The 25,873-nt window shown below is 37.4% G+C and overlaps 1 protein-coding gene across 1 annotated transcript in view; it reads right to left on the bottom strand.

Annotated features, from left to right (window-relative positions):
- Positions 1 to 25,873, bottom strand: part of LOC114049980 (pecanex-like protein 2) — a 369,169-nt gene that overhangs the window by 206,212 nt on the left and 137,084 nt on the right. The window contains exons 16-18 of the mRNA XM_027871475.1: positions 5,923 to 6,032; positions 3,922 to 4,018; positions 156 to 248 (exon numbers count right to left, since the gene is read on the bottom strand). Of these exons, the coding sequence (XP_027727276.1) occupies positions 156 to 248; positions 3,922 to 4,018; positions 5,923 to 6,032 (300 nt within the window). The remainder of the gene's footprint in view (positions 1 to 155; positions 249 to 3,921; positions 4,019 to 5,922; positions 6,033 to 25,873) is intronic.

Genomic DNA, 25,873 nt, shown 5'->3' on the forward strand with positions numbered 1-25,873 from the left:
AAACTTCCACTAGTCTTTTTCCACTGGTCTAAACAAGCTTTCAAAAGCCTGCAGCTTTGTGAACAGAAATAGCATCTTAACACAAAACAAACAAACAAACAAACAAAAAAGACAACAGCAACAGGAGAGATGAAGATAAGAAATATAATACTTACTCTTAATGACAGGAATACGGTGCTAGCACTCACTGCAAATGAAAGAATAGCAACCGCAGTGCAGACAATGAGATCTGATTTTAGGATCTCCTTCTGTAAAGAGAAGTTATATGTAAGTCTTCCTCTCACTATGCTCTAGGAGTACAAGCAAGTCCAAAGAGAGGCTATAGGTATTCTGTCAACTCACCTGAAATGTGCTCCAAAGAACACAAACTGGGATGCAATAGAACATGCAGCATTCCATGAGTTAGAAGCAATGGGAGAACCAAGGTTGGGTGGTTGGAGAGGCAAAGCTCATATATACCTGGTGGCATATCCCAAACCCTACCAAAGAGCAAATTTTGCTGAATGTGCAAAAAGCATAATGTTCCAGCTCCATGAGAAATGGGTTGGGACAGTGTATTGATCCTTGAAAAGACCATGGAGTCCTTGGTTAAAGTGGTTCCCTCTATACCACAGGGAGGCAAATGGCATATCCAATATTGGGAATAGCTGGTGGCACAGTAGATAGAAGGTTAAGCCTGGAGTCAGAAAAACCTGTGTTCAAATACAGCCTTAGACTCTTACTAGCTGTGTGACCTTGGGCAAGTCACTTAATCCCTGTTTGCCTCAGTTTCCTCAATTGTAAAAGGGATAATAATAGCACCAACCTTCCAGGGTTGTTGTAAGGATCAAATGAGATATTATTTTGAAAAGTGTTTAACACAGTGCCCAGCATGTAGTAGGCCCTGGATAAATTCTTATTCCTTCCTCCCCTCCCCTCCATGTCTTCTTGTTTTCATAAGCACAGATAAAAAGAAGGGCAGAACAACCAGTCAGCAATCTCCCAATCTTTGATTTTACTATGAAGCAGTATGGATTTAAAAATCTCCAACAGGACAGAGTGAAAATTATCTTGTAAGAAGAATACATTTTATCTTCAGGAAGATGGAATGCTTGTCTAGCACATAAAATATAAAGTGTTGTGGGAAAGGTTAGCAAGAGGAAATGGGTGCCTATGAACAGTGTCAGGCTGACAGCAAAATAGGAGAAAACATGATTGTTTAATGAATTGAATTACAGAAATTTAGAGCTGGAAGGGACCTTGGAGAACAATCACCTAGTCAAGGTCCCTCATTTTACAGACAGAGATTAGCTGTGCTACCCAATTACTCCAACTTGTTAGGAGACCACATTACTCAAGAGTTTCTCGAGGGTAATTATTTATAACTGAGTTTAAACAGGAATCTGAAAATTCAAAAAACCAAAAGCAAATTCACTCCTCCCTTCTAGTTGGGAAAAGGAACTGTGCCATTTAAATGATTGTTTTTGGATATGGCCTGCCTCGCAGAATGAATAGAAAAGTATACCTTGGATTTTTTCTTTTGTTTTTAATTATCCTTTGGAGCTCCATACAAGCCACATTGCTAGTTATCTGGCTATTTGTACTAAAGGCCAAACTAAAAGGAAGGAAGTAGGAAGCAAAGCTTGATTAATGCCCTCAGGCCTCTGTTTAATGTAGTAATCAACCATAGGTTTGCCTATAGGAATTAATTATAAAGCAAGGAAGTGCCATTCTCAAAGCTGAATGCTCAATTATCTACCCCAGCTGCTTTGAAATTCAATTGTCAATAGCTGACAATCCCTTCCATGGTTATTGGATGGAGGGGAAATCATATAACCACACACTAAAGATGCCATGTTTATTTTCTGTAATGCTAATCTGAAATTAGCATAGAGAAGAACAGATTGGGTTTTAATATTCATCCTATTCAATGTGGCTCTCAGAGACTGTTAACAGTCATTTGCTTGTAGTAATGACCAATTTTCCTAAGTCTCCCATTTCACACCAAATGCCTTATTGAAGGCTAGCCTTAATCAAAGCACAGTCCTACAGCCACAGTCTCTGTGATGAGGGATAATGGTGATTTCTTCCCTTCTATTCCTCATTGACACATCAATTAAAAAAAAACAACACAAAACTAGAGAATCTGAGCCCTGTTACCACACTTATTAGAGAGTAAGAACATAAGTCCTCTCCCACCCTCAGTAACTTAACTAAAAATCAGGGATCATCTTAAATGTAGGCATGATCACTAACAGTGATTTTTGTTGTTGTGTTAGTCACGTCCAACTCTTTGTGACCCCATTTGGTTTTTTTTGTTTGTTTTTGTTTTTTGATTTTTTTTTTTGGCAAAGATTCTGGAGTAGTTTGCCACTTCCTTCTCCTGCTCACTTTACAGATGAAGAAACTGAGGCAAACAGGATTAAGTGAAGTGCTCAGGGACACACAGCTAGTAAGTGTCTGAGAGTGGATTTGAACTCAGGAAGATGAGTCTTCCTGACTCCAGGCTTGGCCCTCTATCCACTTTGCCACCTGGTTGCTCACCTAACACTGTAGGCTATTGTTATTAGAACATTTTGGGAAAAGGTCATCTAAAAATTTGGTTTACCTTCTTTTTAGGTCAATAAAAGTGTGTGTGTGTGTGTGTGTGTGTGTGTGTGCGCGCGTGTGTGTGCAAATATCCTCAGGTATGCTTTAGGAAATCTCAAACTCCAACTCTTCAAAAGGTGCTGTAACTAAAAAGAGAGAAGCTGAATCTGATTTAAAAAAATATAATGGGAGTTGAATTATGTTTCCTAATAGTTTAGTGTCCAATTATTAGGAGTCATTTCAAACACAATATCTAATCTTCTAAAAATAGTATCTCTGAATACTATATAAGAAAACATTTCTAAAGTATATAATTCAAATAGGGCAACACAATAATCAAACACATTGAATCAAATATATGATGCAATACCACTAACTTACACATAAAATTAATGCTTGTCTCTTTATCAGTCTTATTTTTTGCAACAAGAAGTCAAGTGATAATAACAATAATACTAGTAATGGTACTAAAAGCAGCTAGCATTAAATGGCACTTTAAGCTCTTCAAAGGACTTTACCTATATCATCTCCTTAGGGTCATGGGATGTGGAAACGGTGTGTTTGTGTCGATTTTTGAGGCTTAGGGCTTTATAGTCTCAGAATACTATTCCTTAGCTCATTGTGCTGTTTTCCTCTCCTCTTTTCTCTTCCTTGATTCACTTGATCCTGCTCTTTCCCTCCTTTGCAGCTGCCAATAACCCTGAGACTTCTATAGCTGGCCTGTGCTGATCAGAAAAGGACTACGGCAGTGAGAGGGAAGTCTGGGAAACACAGGGAAGCTTAAGGAACCCATCAGGTAATATGCTGACTAAGGTGAATTAATTGTTGTATTGCCTGCCTACCTTAAGTACCATAAGTGGGTGTGATTGGCAGAGTGCCAACAATGTGAATTGCTGTGAGTTGATGCTATGTCTTCTAAGGTAGTCTACAATTTGTGAACAGGTTGTGTTCCAAAGGCTTGTTTATAAATTGGTTGTTTGGAACCTAGAATGTGTTTTACGGTAGAACTGAGATTTGTACATGGTGGTTAGGATCCTAACACAGCCTATAAAAGTCAACTTAACCCATAATGTCTCCCTGAAACACAGGATTATATTAACAGAGCCATAGAATTTAACTACCATGTTTCCATAGGAAACATGTTTTGAGTTTCAACTTGGGATTCCAGGAATATATATCCTCCTTGCCAGACCTGCTAAGTAACATGAAAAAGGACTCCTCTGGCTCAAACTCATTGGTGACCTGGGGCAGGGCCTGGGTTAGACATTGGGTTGGGAGCTATGGAAAGGGATGCTGTGACGGTGGGGTTTGATGTCATTCATCCATAATATTGCATAAAGACAATGGACTCACCACTGAGTCTCTCATCTTCTTGGGAAGTGGGTCTGATGGCACCTCTTCCAAATTTGGGTGTAAGAAGTGAGGAAATAATTTACATTGAACCAAGGACCTGAAAGGGGATAAACACAAATTTTACCTTAAAAAATATGTTCTTCTGACAGTGTTTTAGGTAAGGAAATCATGTACTTAGTTATATAGGTAAATGGAGGTGCTCCCCATTTGATTCCTAAACATAGGGCATTTAAGCAATTGAGACACACAAACATGATTTTTGTTTTCTCTTTTCTCTTAATAGTTATACTGATTATACATAAAGAAATGCATACTCCCCTTAATCCCAAATACAATACCCCTCATCTTTTTATGTATACCACCCATCTCTTAGAAACTCAAAATATCGTACCAAAATGAATTCAGTTATCCCACACAACATGGACATGAGGAAGGGGAAGATCTGATATAACTTTCCAAGATAACAAAAGAGAAGAATTGACTTTTATGTAAGACCCCAAAGTGTCTTAATTAAGAACTAGAAATATGGGTTGATCCCTCTCAAACCCTGAGGGAAATAGTGGTCAACCATTGTCTAGGGTTTAGACCACCACTTGGGAGTTAGGGAAGCAGCTCTGAGGGGATGCTATATTTGTATACCCAGGTTCTAGCACAACACTTCCTCTCCCCTCAGATCCCATGTAGTAGTCATATGGTAAAGGTTTACTGAATAGAATTGAATTCCGCTGAATTAAGGAAATCACCAGTAAGACAAAAGAGTAGGGGCAGCCAGGTAGCGCAGTGGATAGAGCACCAGCCCTGAAGTCAGGAGGACCTGAGTTCAAATCTGATCTCAGACCAAACACTTGACACTTACTAGCTGTATGAACCTGGGCAAGTCACTTAACTCCAATTGCCTAAAATAAAAAACAAAAACGAAAGAGTACTTTCATCTTTTGTCCTACTCAGTGTACAATATCACTCCTGAGAATCTTAGCATGGGTACCACAGCCTTTTTTTTGGTGACATCCACAAAGTTGTTATTTTTTACTTTGTGATACTAGAATGTCAGCTAATTTGAAAGGATAAGCAAGCAAAACGCTGTTCTGCTTCTACACTTGACCTTCTCTCTGCCCCTTTCTCCTATGTCTTTCATCTTGTTGGTCTCAACGTTACAGAATAATTATAGTCTCTCTGATGTCCACAGTAGCAACTGTTTGTATCAGTCCAAGTGTTTCTATACCTTTGGGAAAATTATGCAGGTTGGTATTATGGACATTTGAGGTACAGTTTTGTGTAGAAAAATAAGATATTTCAGTCTAAAATAACACATGGAGCAAACAGTTTACATTGTCAAAAGATGTGATTAAGGGGAAGGGAGATTAGGAAGTGCATATGAAATTGGCAAAGGTCAGTGTTAAAAGGTGTAAAACACTTGGGCCTAATTTGTATCACTGATTCCAGGAGAATCATGTATCCTTTGGAGAATAATGAGCAGAAATGCTTCCTTCCATCTTGAGCATATTCTCTACCATGTTAAAAATTAGTTTTTTTTTCTAAATAGGTTAAAGTCTCAACTTCCATATCCAGAATTAGATTCTTCTAATATTTCTGTGTACAGGTTTGCTCTCCAGGGAAAAACTCAACTTAAGTGAAGAGATTGTGGACTCCTTGCTTGCTTCACTGAAGGGAAGGCAAACTGGCATCGCAAACCACATATCATCCCAGCCCTGCAGAAGTGCATCTGTCTACTCCGCTGTGTTATTTACTTTAACGAAATAAAATCTGAGGCAAAGTTGGATCTTGACCATTAATTTCAGGTAGTTCACAGTGTTTGATGGTTCCTCCCCCCAAGTAAGTTGTTAATTTCATGGGAAGATGGATCAGATCGCAGTGAATGTTGAGAACAGTCTCCACACTTCAACGAAACTAAGAACCTGCAGAAATCTTGTCTAACATGTGAGTCTGTGGAAAAATAAAGGAATAGCAAGCACAAGGTGAAGAATCAGTCATGGTACTTACATTAAAACAGATGGATCGCTGCTTTGTCTGCTAAGGTGATAGGAAACTGCAACCAAAAGACCACAGAAGGCAGAGAACAGGGCTGGAATGTGTTGTGTACTCCAAGGTTCCTAAAGGAAAGAACATTAAAAAATTATATGTAAGGGATGAAGTAGATAGAGATTCATTGGGACCAAAGGCCACTTCCTAAAAAGTCATTGATTCATTCATTCACTAAATGACCTTAGCTCAATTCTTTTGATCTTTCAGTAGTTCCCTTGCCACTAAAGCCTCTATTGTCTACTTATCATTCTGCTTTCTATACTATGGGTGACATCCAGTTTACTGATGTCCTTCCCTGAAATGTGGTATGCAGATTGCATGTGATGCTTCAAATGTGGACTTATCATGGCATGGTACAACAAGATTATTACCTCCCTTATTCTTGATATTTTATCTTCTTGAGGGTGGAGACCTTCACTGTTGTCTTTGCATGCCTAGCACCTAGGACAGTGCCTAGCAAAAATGCTCTTAATAAGTGCTCACTGAAGTCTTAGATCTCATTAGCTTTTTTGGTTCCCATGTCACCCTGTTGTTTCTATTTTTTAATTATATAAACTCCCAGTCCTTTTTCACACAAACCATCACCTGCCAAATTTAAATTCCCTCCATTTTTCACTTGTGCAGTTAATTTTCTGAACTCAATGATAAGACTTTGTATTTTTTCTATTGAATTTAATTTTTCTATATTTGAGCTTTGTTCTAACCTGCTGAGATCTCTTTGTATTTTTATTTTGTAATTCAACAGGTTACCTGTCCCTCCTAGTTCTGTGTCATCTACATATGTGATAAGCATTGAATCTATGCCTTCATCCAAATCATCAATAAAAATGCTGAAAAGCACAAATCCAAGGACAGATTCCTAGGGGAATCCGCTAGTGATCACTCCCCAAGATGATAATGATACACTTATCACTACCTCCCTGAGTCTAATATTCAAATAGCTTTGAATCCACCTGAATCTAGGTCACATCTCTTTATCTTATCCTCTAAGACATTATGAGACACTTTGCTAAATACCCTTTCTGAAATCCAGGAATAATATGTCTATTATTTCACCAGTCTAAGAAAAATAAAGAATAAGATTAGCCTGGCATGGTCTGTGCTTGATGAGGCCCTATAATGTTTTCCTTTCTAAATGCTCAAAATTGTGGCCTTGAAGATAGTACAGTTAAATGGATCTGGCATTGTTTGAATGACCAGACCCAAAGAGTACCCATTAATGTGTCAATGGAGGGAATTCTATAGCACGCTCTCCCAGAGACTTGTCATTGGCTGTATGCCATTTGATATGTATATTAATGACACAGAAGGATGGATAGAGGGCATGCCTATCAAATTTTCAGATGATATAAAATTAGAGGGAATAGTTAATACTTATCAAGGCAGAGCCAAAATTCAAAGAGATTTCAAGAGGCTAAAATTAAAGGAAACATGGTATGGTAGATAAAGAACTAGACTTAGAAAAAGAAACATCAAGGTTCAAATCCTGCTTTGGACATTTAGTAGTCATGTGATTCAAGGCAAGTCACTTGACCTCTCAGTGCCTCATTTTTCTCCTCTGTAAAATAAGGATTTAGGTTCAATGGCCTCCTAATTGCCTTTTTACTTCTAACTCTATAAGCCTATGATCTCATAAAATGAGATTGAATGGGGATGGGTATAAAGTCCTACAGTTGGGTTCGATAAATGCACAAATGAAGAATGTGGGAAGCATGACTAGATAATACTTTCATGAGAAAGTTCTGCTGTGCAGAGGGTTAGCAGTCTGAAAACTCAAAATAAGTCAATAGTATAACTTAGGAGCCCCCCAAACTAACACAAACTTAAGCTGCCAAAGTAAGTAATACATTTAAGACTGGGGAAGGGATAGTTCCACTGAATTTTGCCTTATTCAGACTAAATCTGGAGTCCTGTGTTCAGGTCTGGGTGGCATATTTTAGGAAGGACATTGCAAAATTGGAGCATGGGTGTCAGAGGATGGGTATCCGTACAATAAGACCTTCAAGATTATGCCATGTAAGGAATTGTTAAAGGAATAGGGAGAGTTAGCTTGGAGAAGAGAACATTAGGGGAGAAACTATATGTCTTCCAATGTTTGCAGGTCTGTCATGTGAGGGAGGAATTAGTTTTGTTCTGTTTGGCCTTAGGATGCAGAACTAGGACCCAAAGGTAGAAATAATTTCAGCTTGATTTAAGGGAAAACTTTCTCGTATTAGATATCTTGAAGCAAAGCTTGGAGGACCACTGGTCAGTTACGCTGTAGACAGAATTCCTGTTCAGGAATGAGTTGGGTCTGTGGATTAGAGCACTAGGCCTGAAGTCAGGAAGACTCAACTTCCTGAATTCAAATCTGGCCTCAGACACTTACTAGCTATGTGACCCTGGGCAAGTCACTTAACCCTGTTGCCTCAGTTTCATCAATTGTAAAATGAGCTGGAGAAGGAAGGGCATGTCAGTATCTTTATCATGAAAAACCCAAATTGGGTCACAAAGAGTCAGAGATGTCTGAAACAACTGAACAATAACAACAGGCAGTGGGTCTGGACGACCTCTGAGGCCTCTTCCATCTCTATGACTGTGCATGAAGGAGACAAAAATGGCAGGCCTCATTTTCGGAAAGGGAAGTTATATGCTCCTAGAGAAACAGAAACTGCATTCCTCAACCCAAATATATTCATCACAGAATGCTATCTTTTGACAAGATGATAGATTACCAGATCAAGTCTCTAAATTCCAGGCTTATCCTTTTCCTTCCTCCTACACTTGGATCTATGTAAAAGAGAATCTTAGCCAAGAAAATTAGGGAGAGAATGAAATATTGGTATTGAAAGCAAATGAAGATTGGATAGTACAACATGATTAAAATAGGAGTAACACTGTGAGATTAAAAAATAATATGGCTTAAGTGGGCTCTTCTCACCCTCAGATAATACAATCCAAAAACATATATGTTATTTTGAAATATGATGTGTCAATCTTTTCTATCCTTATGCTGTCACTTCATTTCCTTTTCTTTGTGTCTCATGTATTCTTCCTTCAGTTCTTCATTTGTCAACTAGATTGAAAGCTCCCTGAGGGCAAGTACTTGTCAAATATTTCTTTCATATCTCTACCCCAAACAAAGCCTAGTACAGAGCTATACATGTGATGATGCTAAATAAATTCTTGAATATGAAAATTTGCTTCTTTTATATCTTAATGATTTTTGCTTCTCTGACATCCTTTTCTGGTTCCCTTCTCTGTCAGGTAAATTATATCCCCCTTTCCTTACTTTCGTACTTTGCTCTTACAAAATGAAAAGAAAAAAAAAACACTACTTGAGAAAAACCTTTAAGACATTTCCCCCCCCTTAACTGTGTAAGATTTCACATTCATTCTACTATATCTTGCTTTGTTAAAAAGTGCTTTCTTTATATAGTTTTGTTCTGTGCCACTTTCGAAATCAGAAACTCTCAAAGGCAATGCTTGCCTTTTCTTTAAAATGTGCCCCAGATGCAGTGTATGCATGTGTGCCCTTTAGACATTCAACATCTACTCTTTAGTTGACATTATAATTTGAGAATATTGGATTGTTTGGTTCTTTCACATGGCCTCAAATTATTCCCTTCAAAAACATTTCATTTACTTGAATATTGATCCATAAACAGAGATTCTTCATCTAGTGATCAATGCAAAGTCAGTCACATGGGACCCCAAATTAAACAATTAAAGACAGCCATTCAAATGTCAATTTGATTAAATATGATTTCATCTTCATCTTGTTAGGCAAAACAAGTGAAATGATGAGAATTCAAAGTTTCTTAAGACAAATCACAGCAAAGAATTTAAAAAGTAAATATTTTCCACTTTGGTTAAAGAATTCAAAATCTCTTGAAAATATGAGGCATGGAAGAATTAAGTTGAGAAATGTCTTATGTAAGTTAATATTTATGTCATGTTGTGGTTTACAAAGTGCTTTTTCCACACCACTCTTATGATATAGATAGCAGTACAAGAATGACAGTTATGCCCATTTTCCAGATGAAGAAAGATGATGAAAGACTTGACCGTGATTACCTCAGTTAGTGAATACTGGAGCTAAAGATCTAAAAGTAGGTCTCTTAATGTAGTGGAATCATTATTGCATTTAATGTCAGAGGAACAAGGTTTGAATTCAGGCTCTGTTTCTTACTACTTTTGGTGAGTTTCTTAACACCATCTGATGCTCAATTTTCTTATCTATAAGTTGGCCTTTAAGGTTGAGATGACCTTCAAGGTAGTTTCAAGCTCTAAATAAAAGACCTTATCACTCCCAGGCCAGCACTTTCTATGATATCAGGATATCTCTCTAATAAATTTGGACACAGTTTTCATTGTAATAGCAAAGATATACATATCAGATGATCTGTACATAAAACTAGTAAAATACATGCTTTTTAAAATGTATTTAGATGGGCAGGGCAGGTAAGTGGCACAGTGGATAGAGTGCCAAGTCTAGAATCAAGAAGAAAGAGCCTAGTTTTGACTCTCCACTCTCTAATATTCCATGCTGCCTTTCATGAATTATCATAGGATGTCAGTAATTATATAAAAGAGTTCATTAACTAAACATTGGTACAACAGCTCTTCTGTAGAATAGGTACATAAATGGGGCAGCTAGGTTACGTTGTGGATAGAGCACTGGGCTTGGAATCAGAAAGACTCATCTTCCTGAGTTCAAATCCAGTCTCAGTCACTTGCTAGCTGTGTGACCCTGGACAAGTCACTTAACCCTGTTTGCCTCAGTTCCTCATCTGCAAAATGATCCAAGAAAATGGCAAACCACTTCAGTATCTTTGCCAGGAAAACCTCAAATGGGATCACAGAGAGTCAGACATAACAAAGCAATTGAACAACAATGACAAAGAGCGCATAATACATCCTTTTGGAATATTTTATTACTATGCCAAACTATACACAATTTAAGCTTATACTTCTCATTAGATGGCAATTATCATTTATTATTAGTCCTCAAATTCCTTCTGGTGTATGTCCTGTATCACACTCGACTAAATCATTGTACTCACTTCTTCACACATGTGATTTCTTTTATGCGTAATCAATAGCTTAAGGTTAAATTATTATAGACGAAAGATAGTGTGTCCACAGGAGCAAGAGAGAAGTAATGAATACATTTTTCAATACAATGGAGGCAAAGTAAATGCCAGAATGGCATATTTCTTTCCCTGAGAAGTGTAAGTGTTGTGTAGCAGGTCTGGACACCACATTTTAGGTCTTGCTTTGCATGCTTTTCAGCCTGGACTCTTATCTCCATATGGATCATTCCCTTAGGAATAGAAGGGTTTTTTTTTTCCCCCTGAGCTCTGACAGAAAGCAAAGTGGCAGGCCACCCAGATGGTACTAGGTTCTTAACTGGAAATTTGCCCTGGGGATCCAATCCCTTGACTCGATCTACATAATGTAAGAGGCAAATTTTCAAGTCAAATGATTCTGGAATGATGAGACTACTTAGAAATCATCATGAATTCCTACTCCATTCATGAAGTGGTGAGACTTTAGACTCTTCTATCTTTAAGTGGAAGCAAAGGGATATTACAACTAGAAGATAATTTAAAGGTCCTGTAGTCTAATCCTCTGCTTTTAAAGATGAGGAAACTGAGGCTCACCCAGGTAGAATGATGTGCATGAGGTGTATAACAGAACCAGTGTTTTCCTTGATTTCCACAACTACCCTGATTTTTCCCTCTAATTCATCCTGATTAGTTCCAGCATCTCCATGCAACTTCCTGGTCTGGGGGCATAACAGGTCCCAACTATGTGTACCCAGGGCCTCTCTGTCTCAGTAAGTGCCTGAGACTACAGAAGTCACCATACCCTGATGTTTGACTGATCAAATGCATTCCTAGTTGACGAAGAGAAGGGCTATGTCCAGAAAAATCTAAGTGACACTGTATCTTCATTTTATATCTTTGCTGTGTTAGGGCAAAGTAAACCTCCTCCTTTGTTCCATGACTCACGAGTGCCCCACTTCTTCCCAACACGGAACCCGAACTAAAAGGGAACCGGGGTTAGAGGCGTGCCAGCAACAAAGCCACATAGATAGTAATTGGCGAAGCTAGAACTCAAAGCACTATACCTCCCTGGGAGCACTAATGGCCTTCTCACACCGTTCTCTGATTCTAGAAGGATCCTGGTCAGTCTCTTTTGAAGGAATTTCATCACAGCACGATGAATTACAAACTCTTAGAGTTACAGTATGGCTTTATGCCAAGATTCTTGACCTGAGGTCTGTTTAAAAATTTTTTGACTTGATTTTTAATATTTAATTGGTTTCCTTTGTAACCCTATTTATTTTATGCATTTAAAAACTTTTTTGACTTGATTTTTAATATTTAATTGGTTTCCTTTGTAACCCTACTTATTTTATGCATTTAAAAACAGTATTCTGAGAACAGACCCATAAATTTCACCAAAAAAGGGGTTCATGACACAAAAAAGGAGTTAAGAACCCCTGCAGTAAAGTGTGGTCTGCTGATGTGTGACTTCAGACCTTCTTCTATTCACAGAGGAACAGGATGACAAAGAGGACGGGAAGAAATGGAAGGAGCATTCTGTTTCATGGATGCAGCAAATGTTTTCTGGCAAGGCATCTCATCTCATTTAGGGAGTTCTTGAATCAAAAGAACCCTTAAGGAGCAAGGAAACAGAAAGATAGCCGATAGCTAGGTAATAGTTACACTGAAAGAACTAGTATGAAATATCAATAGTTTCATCATTGTAAAAAACAAAATGTACTGGACTTCAAAGTAGTATAGACTTATTCTTTATGAATGAGCAGTTGGATGTCATCATGAAAAAAGATATGAATGAGAAATGGGTAAAGTCTATGAGGACTGAATAAAAGCAGAATTTCTTTTTCAACCTGTATACTGACGAAAAATTGACACATACTTGCAAACTTGCCAAAAGTCATGCTTCTCCTAATGGCCATTATATGTTGGGTTAAAATAGTTGAGGCATGCATTTTTCTTCCTCTGATCTTTTTATAAAATGTCTCTCATGTCCCTCTTCCTTTCCATTTTCCACCTCAATTTCTTTAGGCCTTTTAAATTCAGCAACATTGTTATATAATCATGTTTTGAAGACTTGCTTTTGTGTTTTAATCACCATTGCTATCATTATCATAAAAATAAAAGAACACTTTTTTTCCCTTTTCTAGACCTTCTGTGGTATACAAACTCACTACCAATATAGGTTGGTCAGAATCTTCTAACCTGACTTTTGAATAGTTAAGAGACTTGTCCAGGGTAACACAGCAAATAATGTTAGCTATTCTCTAGCTCCACTGGTCACAGAAGAAGAAATGGATTTAAGCTTCAGCATGTGAAATTTTAATTAGATACATGGAGGACTTTCTTAACATCCTGAAACTGCTAGTAGTTAAATAATGAAGTGGATGAGCCAGGAAAGCAGAATTTCTTTTACTAAACGTCTTTACAAATAGGGCACATGTCAGCCTTGGGTAGCTTAAATGTAACTTGGCTGGGAGCAGAGGCCCTTAGTAGTCCCTTCTTGCCCTGTAACTAACTACACTGGACATAAATATGTCACTACTTGATAGTTCTGAAAATCTTAAAACTGAAACTAAAACTGCTATTATCTTGGTTGTTGTTTAGTCATTTTTCAGTTGTGTCTGACTCTCTGTGATCCCATTTGGGGTTTTCTTGGCAAAAGTACTGGAGTGGTTTGCCATTTCCTACTCCAACTCATTTTGCAGATGAGGAAACTGAGGCAAATAGGGTGAAGTGACTTGCCCAGGATCAAACAGCTAGTAACTGTCTGAGGCTGTATTTGAATTCAGGAAGATGAGTCTTCCTGATTCCAAACCCAGTACTTTATCCACTGCACCACCCAGTTGTCCCATTATCTTAGTACAACTACTTAATACTTAAAAACATATATATGTGTGTATATATGTATATGTGTATGCATGTGTATGTATATATGTGTGTATATACACACAAATGTATATGTGTGTGTATATACACACAAATGTATATGTGTATATATGTATGTATATATGTGTATATGTTTATGTGTATGTGTGTGTGTGTGTGTGTGTGTGTGTGTATGAAAGCCAAATCATAAATATTCTTTTTCCTGGATCTCTGATTTCACTGTATTTCACCCTGACCCAAGCCAACCATGCCCAGGTCAATTTCATACCATGTCACAACACTTTCCTCCCTACCCCTCCCTGCTCTAACTTGGCCTCTTGCTTTCTAACTTTAGCTCTGACAACATCAATCAAATCAATAGTACTATTTCTGGAAAAGAGTTGGTAATTTATTGTCCTGTAACTGTATTCATCATCCCTTTGACTTCCCTGATGAAAACACTCCTCATAGTCCACCACTCCCCTTTACGTGTTATCTTTTTTCTTTTTTTAATCTTTTTTTCTTTTAGACTTAAATATCAAAACTTAAATACACAATTAAAAAAAGAAACATTACAAACCTAAATACAAAAATAAGAAAAGAAAAAAGAACATGTCATGTGCACAGCAGAATGTAAGAGAAGATTCAAAATACATAGCAATAAGCTTCCATTTCAAGAAAGCCTATATAATAAATACTACACATGGTGTTGAGACCTGTACATGTTATCTTCTGCTATTAGAATGTCAGCTCCTTGAAGGTAGAGATTGTCTTGTTTGCTATATCCCCCCAGCAAATGACATAGTTCTTGGAATGTAGTAAGTACTTAAATAAATGCCTTTTTTATTCATTCCTCCTCGATAGTTATACTTTTCTGTTCTATGGAACTCAACCCTTAATAATTAAAAAATCAGTTTTGTGCCCTTATGTATCCCAGTTACAATCTGCAGTTTAATGCTTGTTTCAAGCTCATGCTCTGGGAATGAGGTCATGCTCATACCAAAGTTGACAAATAGACAAATAGACAGGAAGCAGACATTTCTAAAAGGATTGATAACAAGCCCCAGAGAGTACATTTGTTAAGTCGGAGAGCTGGTACACACACAAAAATGCATTTGGGGATATTTGGGTTTCTTGTGTTTTTTTTTTGTTTTGTTTTGTTTTGTTTTTTTTTTCATTTGGGGGAGAGGAAGTATTGCATTTGAGGACTGAGACCATGACTGACCTGAAACTGGGTTCTTGAAGAAAATTATAAAAAGCATACAGTCTATAGCATAAAAGGCCTTAACTCAGAAAATGTTTTGTTTCAAAGTTCAAGACTGTACAAAGAGAAGCAAAATGGACATGCTGACTCAAACAACCCCAGCTGACATCACTAGAGGAATTCTTTCTGATAGATTTTTTTTCTGTGCATTTATGACTAATGATAAACTTTTCCTACCTTAATAATTTAACCAAGTATTTGCACAGATTGCCTCCCTTCTATCTCCACCTTGCTAAATACATTATAGCATGAAATATACATACATTATATATACATATATGCATATCTAAATAGATATATATTTTCCTATGTATAAATACACATACATATGTGTGAATATTGGGCATCTAGGAGATAGAGTGGCTAGAACTTTCTGGAGTCAGGAAGATCTGAGTTCATTTCCAACCTTACTAAATGTGTGACCGTGGGAAAGTCACTTAACCCTGTTTGCCTCAGTTTCCTCATCTGTCAAATGAACTGGAAAAGGGAATGGCAAACGAATCCAGTATCTTTGCCAGGAAAACCTCAAATGGTATCATGAAGAGTCAGACATGATTGAAATGACTGAACAATATATGTGTGCATAGATATATGTGTGTATGTGTGTATGTATACACATTTACATATATATTTATGTGTCTTCTCTGACTCCCAAATAAAGAAATAAAATTATATACATACACATTTAAATTTAAGAGCTATAATGATAGTTGTTTTTTAAATATAAGTATAAAAAACTCACATATAAGAAAATATTTGAGAGGGAGATGTGGTTTTAAACAATTTATCATCCACTAATAATGAAGTCTATAATATTTGACAGTTCTGTTCAAAATTAACATCCCTAATTGCTCTGCAATGGGTCTCGAGAGCCTCTGAATTGGGAATGATATGAATTGATGAGTGTTGGCTCCAGAAAACTCCCATAGGCGTTGAAATGTTTTTATGTAGTAGAAATAAAACTCTTATAGTCCTAGAATTTTACAGTAAGTTTCATATGCATCTGTAAATTATGTTGGTTTAATGTATAGATAGTACAGTTTTGTTTAAAAACACTTTGAGAAAAGAACCTTATCTTTGAAGGGAGTGTAGTTTTCCATATTGTTTCCTGAGAAATTATACATATGTATTTGTTGAAATTTACTGTCCAAACAAATTCAAATTTTAATTATTTAATAAAACCAGGAGGCCAAATTTTCATTTTACTCTGTATCTCACACCAGTTTTAAATGGCTTCTTTAAAAATGAAAGAAAAGGAAAGAAAAAGGATATCCTTTCTCCAGATAACTAAAAGTACATTTTTGAGTTTCATATCTTCACATTTACTACAACTTGGAAGACCTACCCCAGGAATAAATTTGTTTGTAAGCTAAAAAGACCATATGAAGAACATTTCCCACAAGGATTCAGTCATATAGGAATCTGGTGTAACTCTACAACTTTGTTGACTCCATAGTTCACACAAATTTCATGTCAACCATACTGGCTTCTGTCAAGTCTCAGCTAAAATGCCATCTTCTTCAGGAAGCTTTCTCAATCCCTCTTTATTCTAGTTCCTTCTCTCTATTGATTATTCCCAATTTAACCTTTGTGTAGCTTGTTTGTATATAATTTATTTACATGTTATTCCCCCCATTAGATTGTGAGTGAGGATGGTTTTTACTTTTCTTTGTATCCCCAGTGCTTAGCACAATGACTGTTACATAGAAGGCACTTCATATATGTTTAGATAGACTTAGCATTTGACCCTATACATGTGTGGGCATTCAAGAGATACTATTCTATGACAACAACAGGGATAACTGACATCTACATCGTTTTTTACATGTGCTCCATCATTTGATCCTCAAAACTAAGTAAATACTTGAGTGATATAAGTACTATTATTTTCTCCACACTACAAATGAGGAAACTGAGGCTCAGAAGTGTTGTGACTTGCATATGATAACACAGCTAATAATTCTAATCTAGATCTTTCTGACTCCAAAACCCAGTGTTCTTCCTACACCTCTCTCTCAGCTATCTTTTTTTCTTTTCCCAGAGGAGGATTTTCCTAATCTTTTCCCCACCCCCTTTTTTGTTTTAATCCTTAATTCCACACAATATCAAAACTCACTTAGTAGATGGGTATGGGTCATGAATAATTGTATATTATAGATTTGTGTTTGTGATTGTGTTTTTTGCAATCTTAGGGAGAGAATACAGAGATGTCTTCTCATTTTAAGAACAGAGAGTTTCCTCATGGTCTTAGACTGAATGTTCCCTTAAAGAAACATGTATGCAAACAACATGGTACAAGTTAATAGGTGATGTGTATGGCAACAGGTGCTCTATGAGACCAAATGAAGGAAACATCACTTCTGGGTAGTGCATTAACATCTTTCTGTCTTCCCCAAGCCTTTTAGAGATGTAGCCATCTTGCTACTAACCACTCAGATTCAGTCATTTTCCATTCTACTACTTCACGTACCCTCTTACTGTCCTCTAACCACCTTCTCCAATTAAGTCAATTACAAAACCTTACCAACACTTTCTCCATAACATCTCAAGGGTTTATACCTTGTTCTCTGTCCTCACTACTAAAGTACTAATCTAAATTTTACTTTATCTAACTATTGCAATTTGTTTTTACAACAATCTGTATGTCGGGGGCAGCTAGGGGGAGCAGCAGATATAGTGCCAGACCTGGAGTCAAGAAGACTCATCTATGTGAGTTCAAATCTGGCCTCAGACACTTAATAGCTGTGTGAACCTGGGTAAGTCACTTAACCTTGTTTGTCTCAGTTCCTCATCTGTAAAATGAGCTGGAGAAGGAAATGGCAAATCACTATGGCATCTTTACTAAGAAAACCCCAGATGGGATCAGGAAGAGTCTCTTTAACCCTGTTTGCCTCAGTTTCCTCATCTGTAAAATAAATTGTAGAAGGAAATGATAAATCATTTCAGTATCTCTACCAAGAAAACCCTGTTTGGACATGAATGAGCTACTGAAGAAGAACAACAAATCTATATGTCTCCTTTGCTTACTCTTAGCTAACCCCATTTACTATTACCACCTAATTCATCTTAAAGCCTGCTGACAAAAAGTCTAGGATTGGCTTTTTCCTCATTTTTAAAATGAGGTGGTTGAACTATCTAAGATCACTTCCAGATCTAAATCTTATGATTCTACTGGACATTTGTCTGTAGCTAATAGGGCTACCCATACTCTACTTCCCAAGGAGACAGAATAAAATTTGAGAGAGTAGTAATGGATTACTGTTCTTGAAAATCCTGCCCAGTAGCCTGATGTCATGAAAATAAGCCCATCTTGCTTGATGATAAAGTCTAATTTTACCAAGCCCTATTCCTAATGGATCCTAAAAGACTCATAAAACACACTTAAAGAGCCCTTTTCCCTAAAGTATCAACATCAATGACTATATGTTTCAAAGTCCTTAACCAATGTTGCTGCCTTCCCAGTCTGTATGATTGAAGGCAAATCACTCACTCATTCCTATTTTTGCTCAGCCATCTTCCACCTAAATATGAGGAACACTCCACCTTTTCCCAACTTTGCAGTTATTTCCCTTTTGTGGCTTTGAAATCATAGCCTCTCTGAAACTATTTGTGGTTAAACAGAGCTTGATCCCCATTAGTATTTTTATGACCATGACACATCATTGTCATCACATGGAGGAAGCATGCTCTAGAACAGACATTGTTAAACTTTTCAAAATCATAGATGCCTTATGCTAAAAAGAAATAAAAGTTTACAAAACCTCATTCAAATGGTATTTTCAAATTATCAATTCATAAACAAGCATTTATTAAATAGCTACTATATGATAGATGTCAAACATGTAAAGACAAAAATGAAGCAGTTCCTGCCCTCAAGGAGTCTATATTCTGTTGGGGAAGAGAATATATACATCTATAAGTATATGTTTAAATATATGCAAAATAAATCTAAGGTAATGTAGTAGAGAGGCAGTAGATAGAAAACCAGGCCCTAAGCCAGGAAAACCTGAATTCAAGGACTGACATATACTGATTGGATAACTGTTGGCAAATCATTTCACCTTTCAGTGTTTTAAACAACTATCTAAGACTATTAGTTGCAGGTAGGTGCAAGATTTCATTGGGGGAGGAAATTTGGTCCCCTGAGAATTCTCAATACTACACAGGTCCAGTCCCTATCTCTAATATTTTTAGGGGGAGAGGCAAAGGAAGGCAGTAGAAACTGGGAGGATGAGGAAAGGCTTCATGTAAAAGCTGATACTTGAGCTGAGCTTCAAAGGAAATGAGAGATTCTAAAACACATTTTAGCCATAAGGAATATCCAGTGCAAAGTTATAGTGATGAGAAATAGTGTCATGTATGAGGAACAACAAGGCAAGTGTGGTGGGATCAAAGGGAAATAATGTATAATATGGCTCAAAAGGTAGTTTAGGGGGAGCCAAAATGGCGGAGTAAAAGCAGTGACTTGCTTGAGCTCTCTCCCAAACCCCTGCAAATACCTATAAAAAAATGGCTCTAAACAAATTCTAAAGCAACAGAACCCACAAAAAGACAGAGTGAAACAAATTTCCAGCCCAAGACAACCTGGATGGTTGATCAAAAAGGTATATCACGCCAGGCGGGGAGAGGAGCGCAGTACGGCGTGGGCGCACAGGCCGCAGCAAACCTGGAGCAGACCTCAGAGGACTGAATCACAGACAGTTGTGACTGTTTCCAGACCTCACAACCCACGAATGCCAAAGACAACTTAGAAGGTCAGTGGGAAAGGTCTGTTTCTGTGGTAAGAGAGAAGCTAGGTCTCAGCTCCAGTTCCCAAGCGTGGGCCCGGGGTGGTGGCTGCCTCCTGAGTTTCTGGCCCACAGACTGAGGGGGAATCAGGTTGATGATCAGAGGGGGATTGCAGGGATCTCTTTGCCAGTGCTGAGGCAGGAATCTCTTGTTTTGCCCGTGCTTGGATCTGGTTCACAGTTCTGAGGGGTGGTCCTGGGGCTAGGAGGAGCAGCACTGGCATGGTGGAGCTTGTAGTGGCGGTGGAGAGGAAATCCTCCTCACAGTTCCAAGACAGAAAAGAGAGCTTGTGGTCACTCATAGACCAGAGCACAGGCCTAGAAAGGAGTAAACACCTTGCCCCTTATCATATCACCTTGGAAAAACTGAAAATTTACAGGTCCCTAGAAGTATCTCTGAAAACAGCTGCACAAAACCCCTGGAGCTTAGGACAGTACATTCTCCACATTGGAAGCAGACCTCTACTTTAATAAAGATTGTATAACTCAAGTAATTGGCTGGGATCATGAGCAAACCTCGCAAGAAGTGTCAGACCATAGAATCTTTTTTTGGTAACAAAGAAGATCAAAACATACAACCAGAAGAAGACAACAAAGTCAAAGCTCCTATATCCAAAGCATCCAAGAAAGATATGAATCAGTCCCAGACCTTGGAAGAGCTCAAAAAGGATTTTGAGAAGCAAGTAAGAGAAGCAGGGGAAAAACTGGGAAGAGAAATGAGAGTGATGCAAGAAAATCATGAAAAACAAGTCAACAGCTTGCTAAAGGAGACCCAAAAAAATACTGAAGAAAATAACACCTTAAAAATAGCCTAACCCAAATGGCAAAAGAGGTCCAAAAAACCAATGAGGAGAAGAATGCCCTAAAGAGCAAAATTGGCCAAATGGAAAAGGAAGTCCAAAAGCTTACTGAAGAAAATACTTCCTTAGAAATTAGAATAGAGCAATTGGAAGCTAGTGACTTTATGAGAAATCAAGGCACTGTAAAACAAATCCAAAAGAATGAAAAATTAGAAAACAATGTGAAATATCTCATTGGAAAAACAACTGACCGGGAAAATAGCTCCAGGAGAGAGAATTTTAAAAGTATTGGACTATCTGAAAGCCATGATCAATAAAAGAGCCTAGACATCATCTTTCAAGAAATTTTCAAGGAAAAATGCCCTGATATTTTAGAACCAGAGGGCAAAATAGAAATTGAAAGAATCCACCGATCTCCTCCTGGAAGAGCTCCCCAAAGGAAAACACCTAGGAATATTGTAGCCAAATTCCAGAGTTCCCAGGTCAAGGAGAAAATATTACAAGCAGCCAGAAAGAAACAATTGAAGTATTGTGGAAACACAATCAGGATAACACAAGATTTAGCAGCTTCTACATTAAGGGACCACAGGGCATAGAATATAATATTCTGAGGGCAAAGGAGATAGGTTTACAACCAAGAATCACCTACCCAGCAAAACTGAGTATAATCCTTCAGGGGAAAACTGGTCATTCAGTGAAATAGAGGACTTTCAAGCATTCTTGATGAAAAGACCAGAGCTGAAGAGAAAATTTGACTTTCAGATACAAGACTCAAGTGGAACATGAAGAGGTAAACAGGAAAGAGAAATCATAAGAGACTTATTAAGGTTCAACTGTTTACATTCCTGCATAGAAAGATGATATTTGTAACTCATGAGACCTTTGTCATAATTAGGGTAGTTTGAGGGGAAAATTATATATATGTATATAGATGTAGATATAGATATAGATATAGATATAGATAGATAGAGGGCACAGGGTGAGTTGAAGATGAAGGGGTCACATCTGAGGATAAAATTAAAGGGTGAAAGAGGATTATACTGGGAGAAGGAGAAAGGGAGAGGTAGAATGAAATAAATTATCTCACAAAAAAAAAGAAAAGGTTCTTATAGTGGAGGGGAAACAGGGGAAGGTGGGAGGGAATGAGTGAATCATATTCTCATAAGATTTGGCTGAAGGAGGGAATAACATACACACTCAATTGCGTATGGAAATATGTCTTACCCTACAGGAAAATAGGGGAAGAAAGGGACAAGAGAGCAGGGGAATGATAGAGATGAGGGCAGATTGGGAAAGCGGGTAATCAGAAGCAAACACTTCTGAGGAAGGACAGGGTCAAAAGAAAGAATAGAATAAATGGGAGGGTGGAATAGGATTAAGGGAAATAGAGTTAGTTTTTCACAACGTGACCACTGTGGGAGTGTTTTACATAACTGTACATGTATAACCTTGAGTTGTTTGCCTTTTCAATGAGGGTGGGTGGGGAGGAAGGAAGGGAGAAAATTTGGAACCCAAAGTTTTAAAAACACATGTTAAAAAAATGTTTTCACATGTAACTGGGAAATAAGAAACACAGAAAATGGGGTACAGAAATCTATCTTGCCCTACAGATAGTAGAAGGGGAAGGGGATAAGAGAAGGTGGGGAAGTATAGAAGGGAGGGCAGACTAGGGGAAGGGATATTCAGAATGCATGCCATCTTGGGGTGTGGGAGGGGCAAGATGAGGTGAAAATTTGGAACTCAAAATATGGTGGAAGTAAATGTTAAAAACTAAAAAGAAACAAATTTAAAAACTTTTTTAAAAAAAGGTAGTTTAGGACTAAGTCTTAAAGGGCTTAAGTAACAAACAGCAGAGTTTGTACTCAAAGGATAATATATATATATATGTACTTCATATATATATATATATGTACTTCATATATATATATATATATATATATATGTACTTCAAACTGAAATTAGCTTATAGCCAAGAGGAATTCTGAAATAATAATATTATTATGTATATTTTAGGGTAGTAAGGTTGGGAATGAAAACTGTTGTTGGGATTGTGATAAAATTGGTTCTTTCCTTTTATGTTGCTCCTTATCTAGGTCAGGGTTAAAACAAAGGTAATACATTTTCCAATTCCAATAGTCACACTTATACCATTTGTTTTCTGGCCCACTTCTTCACTGACCTGTAGAACAAATGCATTGCTGTGAGGGTGACAGTATCACTTGGAAACAGAATAAGAGAAAGGAGCTAGATTTAGAAATAATATCCTTCTGTGAACTTAAAATATGGAAAAATTTCAGCCATCTCACAAAAGCACCTACAACCTACTTCCACTTATAAAATACCCCACAGAGGCCTGGCAAGCTTTCACAGAACCCTGTGTTTCTTCAAAACACAGTATGAAAAATAAGTTCCTAAAGAAAAGAGGCCTGGATTGTAATTGTTCTGCCCAAGGTATTTCCATTGACTTTCTATCTATATATCTTGTATGTACAGTGTTTGTATTTTGTCTCCCCCCATTAGAATTATGAGCTCTTGAGGGCAAGGACCATGTTGTTGCCTTTCCAAAGAAATCCCCAGCACTTAGCACAATGGCTAGCAGATAGTAAGTGCTCAATAAAAGCTTATTGATTGACTCCAAGGTCATCGGTGGTCTTCTATTCACCCATATAATTTGGTCCTTTCTTCCCATAAATGAGCATCTCATCAGATCAGCTACAGAGTGATGAATTTTTCAGTCACACCAATTCATGAAGACAATTTCCTAAGGCATGGTGGAATTATGATCTCTGTTTGCAAAAGGAGACCCCATATTGACAAAAATACAGATCTATAATGTACTGAAGTGTAAAAAATTTCTGTTTCTATCTTCATCTTTGGTCAGCATTTGGTTCACTGTTGACAGTATCATCTGTCTAAATAATTTCCTCTACCTTGGTTTCTGTAACACTTCTGTTTCATGAGTCTCTCCCTACGTTCCAACAGCCTCTCCTCTTCACTCTCTGTATCTCCTCTCACACCTTAAACATAGACATCTCCCAAGTCTCTGCTCTTTGCCCTCTCCTTTTTTGTCTTTGTTCTTGACCTTGATGTCCTGGTCCAATCCCATGGCTACAGTTTTCAACTTTATCTATAAGAGAAAACTGTAAAAATCTAGATGACCCCCAAATCTGCTATCACTTCCAATGTCTCATAAAAGCTCCATTTCCATATTTCCAGCTGCCTCATGGATATCACCAGTTAATGTCCTGTTAGTATCTCAAACTTAGAATGTGCGAAGTAAACATCTCATAATGGACAGGAAAAAAAAAAAACACTGGATATTGCACCAAAAGACCTGACTCTGGCTCTGATACTTCTACTTGCAAATCCTTGGACAAGTGGCTTAATTTCTCTGTGTTTGATTCTCTTCTCTTAAAATAAGAGAGTTGTTCTGATGCTGCCTTGTGACCTTGAACAAGTCACTTTAAACTCTCTTGGCCTCCACTGCTTCACATGTAAAATGACAGCATTGATCTTTAAGCTTTAGATCTATGATCTTATCATGAGATAATCTTCAAGGTACTCACTTGCTCTAAATCCTAAGTTCCTGCCAATTTTGGCTCTTCTCCTTTACATGTCCATTTCTGTTATTAGTGACACCACCCACCCAGCAACCTAGACTCAAAACCTCAAAGCTATTTTTGCCTTTTCTCCTCTCTCTGATCTCCAACATCCAATCAGTTGCCAAGTCTTATTAATTTTAATTTCAAGGTATCTCTGAAACCTGCCCTCCCCCCACCACTACATTTGCTTTCTTTAGTTTAGGCCCTCATCAGCTTTCACCTGGCCATTTTTAATGCCTCCTAATTAATCTTTCTGCCTCTACTTTCCCTCACATGCATCGTTCACAGTACTGCCCAGTGCTGGGCATGACTCAATGACTCTAATTTCAACTCTGCAAAAAAACCCCACAAAATAAAATAATTTATGATTCTTTCTTGACTACTGAATAAAGTATAAATTTCTTATACAGACATTGAAGACCCTCACTACCTAGTTCCAAAGTTTCTAGACTTATTACAGACTACTCTTCTCAATGTCTCTTGTCTTTGCTCATGCCTGGAATGAACTTTACTTAAATCTAACACCTCAGTCTGGTAGTGTCCATCAACCTTTCCAGATTCAACCAATACCATGTCTTTATCCAAATTCAAAGTGATTTTTTTTTTCAAATTTCTTGTATTAATTTGCTTGGAATAGATACTAGCACAGTATCCAACTTGTAGTACTAATCTAATACAGAAGATGCTTAATACATGCTTTTTGATTACTTATACATCTATTTTGAATTTATTGCACTATTTTTTATTAGTTACTTATGCATGTTTTATCCTCCTGTTAGACTGCAATCTTTCTGAGGGCAGAGATTATGCTTTAGTTCAACTTTGCATCACCGGTGTCTACCACAGTTGACTCCTTCTAAGTACTAATTAATATTATTGAATTGAAGGTAAGATGCTTGGTTTCTAGTTTTAGCTTTGCTACTGATTCATACTGTGATCTTGATCAAGTAACTTCTCTGGGTTTCAGTTTCCTCATTGGCCAAATGAGAGTATGAGGGTCATGATTTCTATTATCTCTTCTAGCTCTGACATATTTCTAGTTCTATGACAGCAGTTTGCCTTGCTTTACTTTGGTTTTAAAATAGCAAGGGACCATGCTATCATCTTACTCTGTAATCCTCACATGTTATTAAGTACAGGGAAGGCTTTCCATTAATAATTGTTAATAAAGCTTAATAATAATATAGAAAGCACATGATAGTGGATGATTTCAAGTCCACCTCTGATACTAATCGTGTGATTTCTGACTAGTGACTCAACCTCTAACATATGTCTAGGATTTAAGAAACAAGCAGGTTTTAATCTATGTTGGTCAAGGTCATTTCCACATTGAAATTTCCTCTCCTTGATGAAATCTAGCCTCCTTCGAAGTCAACAATGTCAAATTATAATAAGAATGCTTCAAAAGATAATCTCTTAAGTAATAATGATACTAGCAACTACTTTAAAGTCTAAAGAGTGTTTCATATACTTAATCTCATAGAAAACATGATTCACTCAGGCACAAAGTACAACTAATTACTTACTAAATCTCCCTCTG

Source organism: Vombatus ursinus, unplaced genomic scaffold, assembly GCF_900497805.2.
Source record: "Vombatus ursinus unplaced genomic scaffold, bare-nosed wombat genome assembly UNPS02014798.1, whole genome shotgun sequence".
NCBI classification, from domain to species: domain Eukaryota; kingdom Metazoa; phylum Chordata; class Mammalia; order Diprotodontia; family Vombatidae; genus Vombatus; species Vombatus ursinus.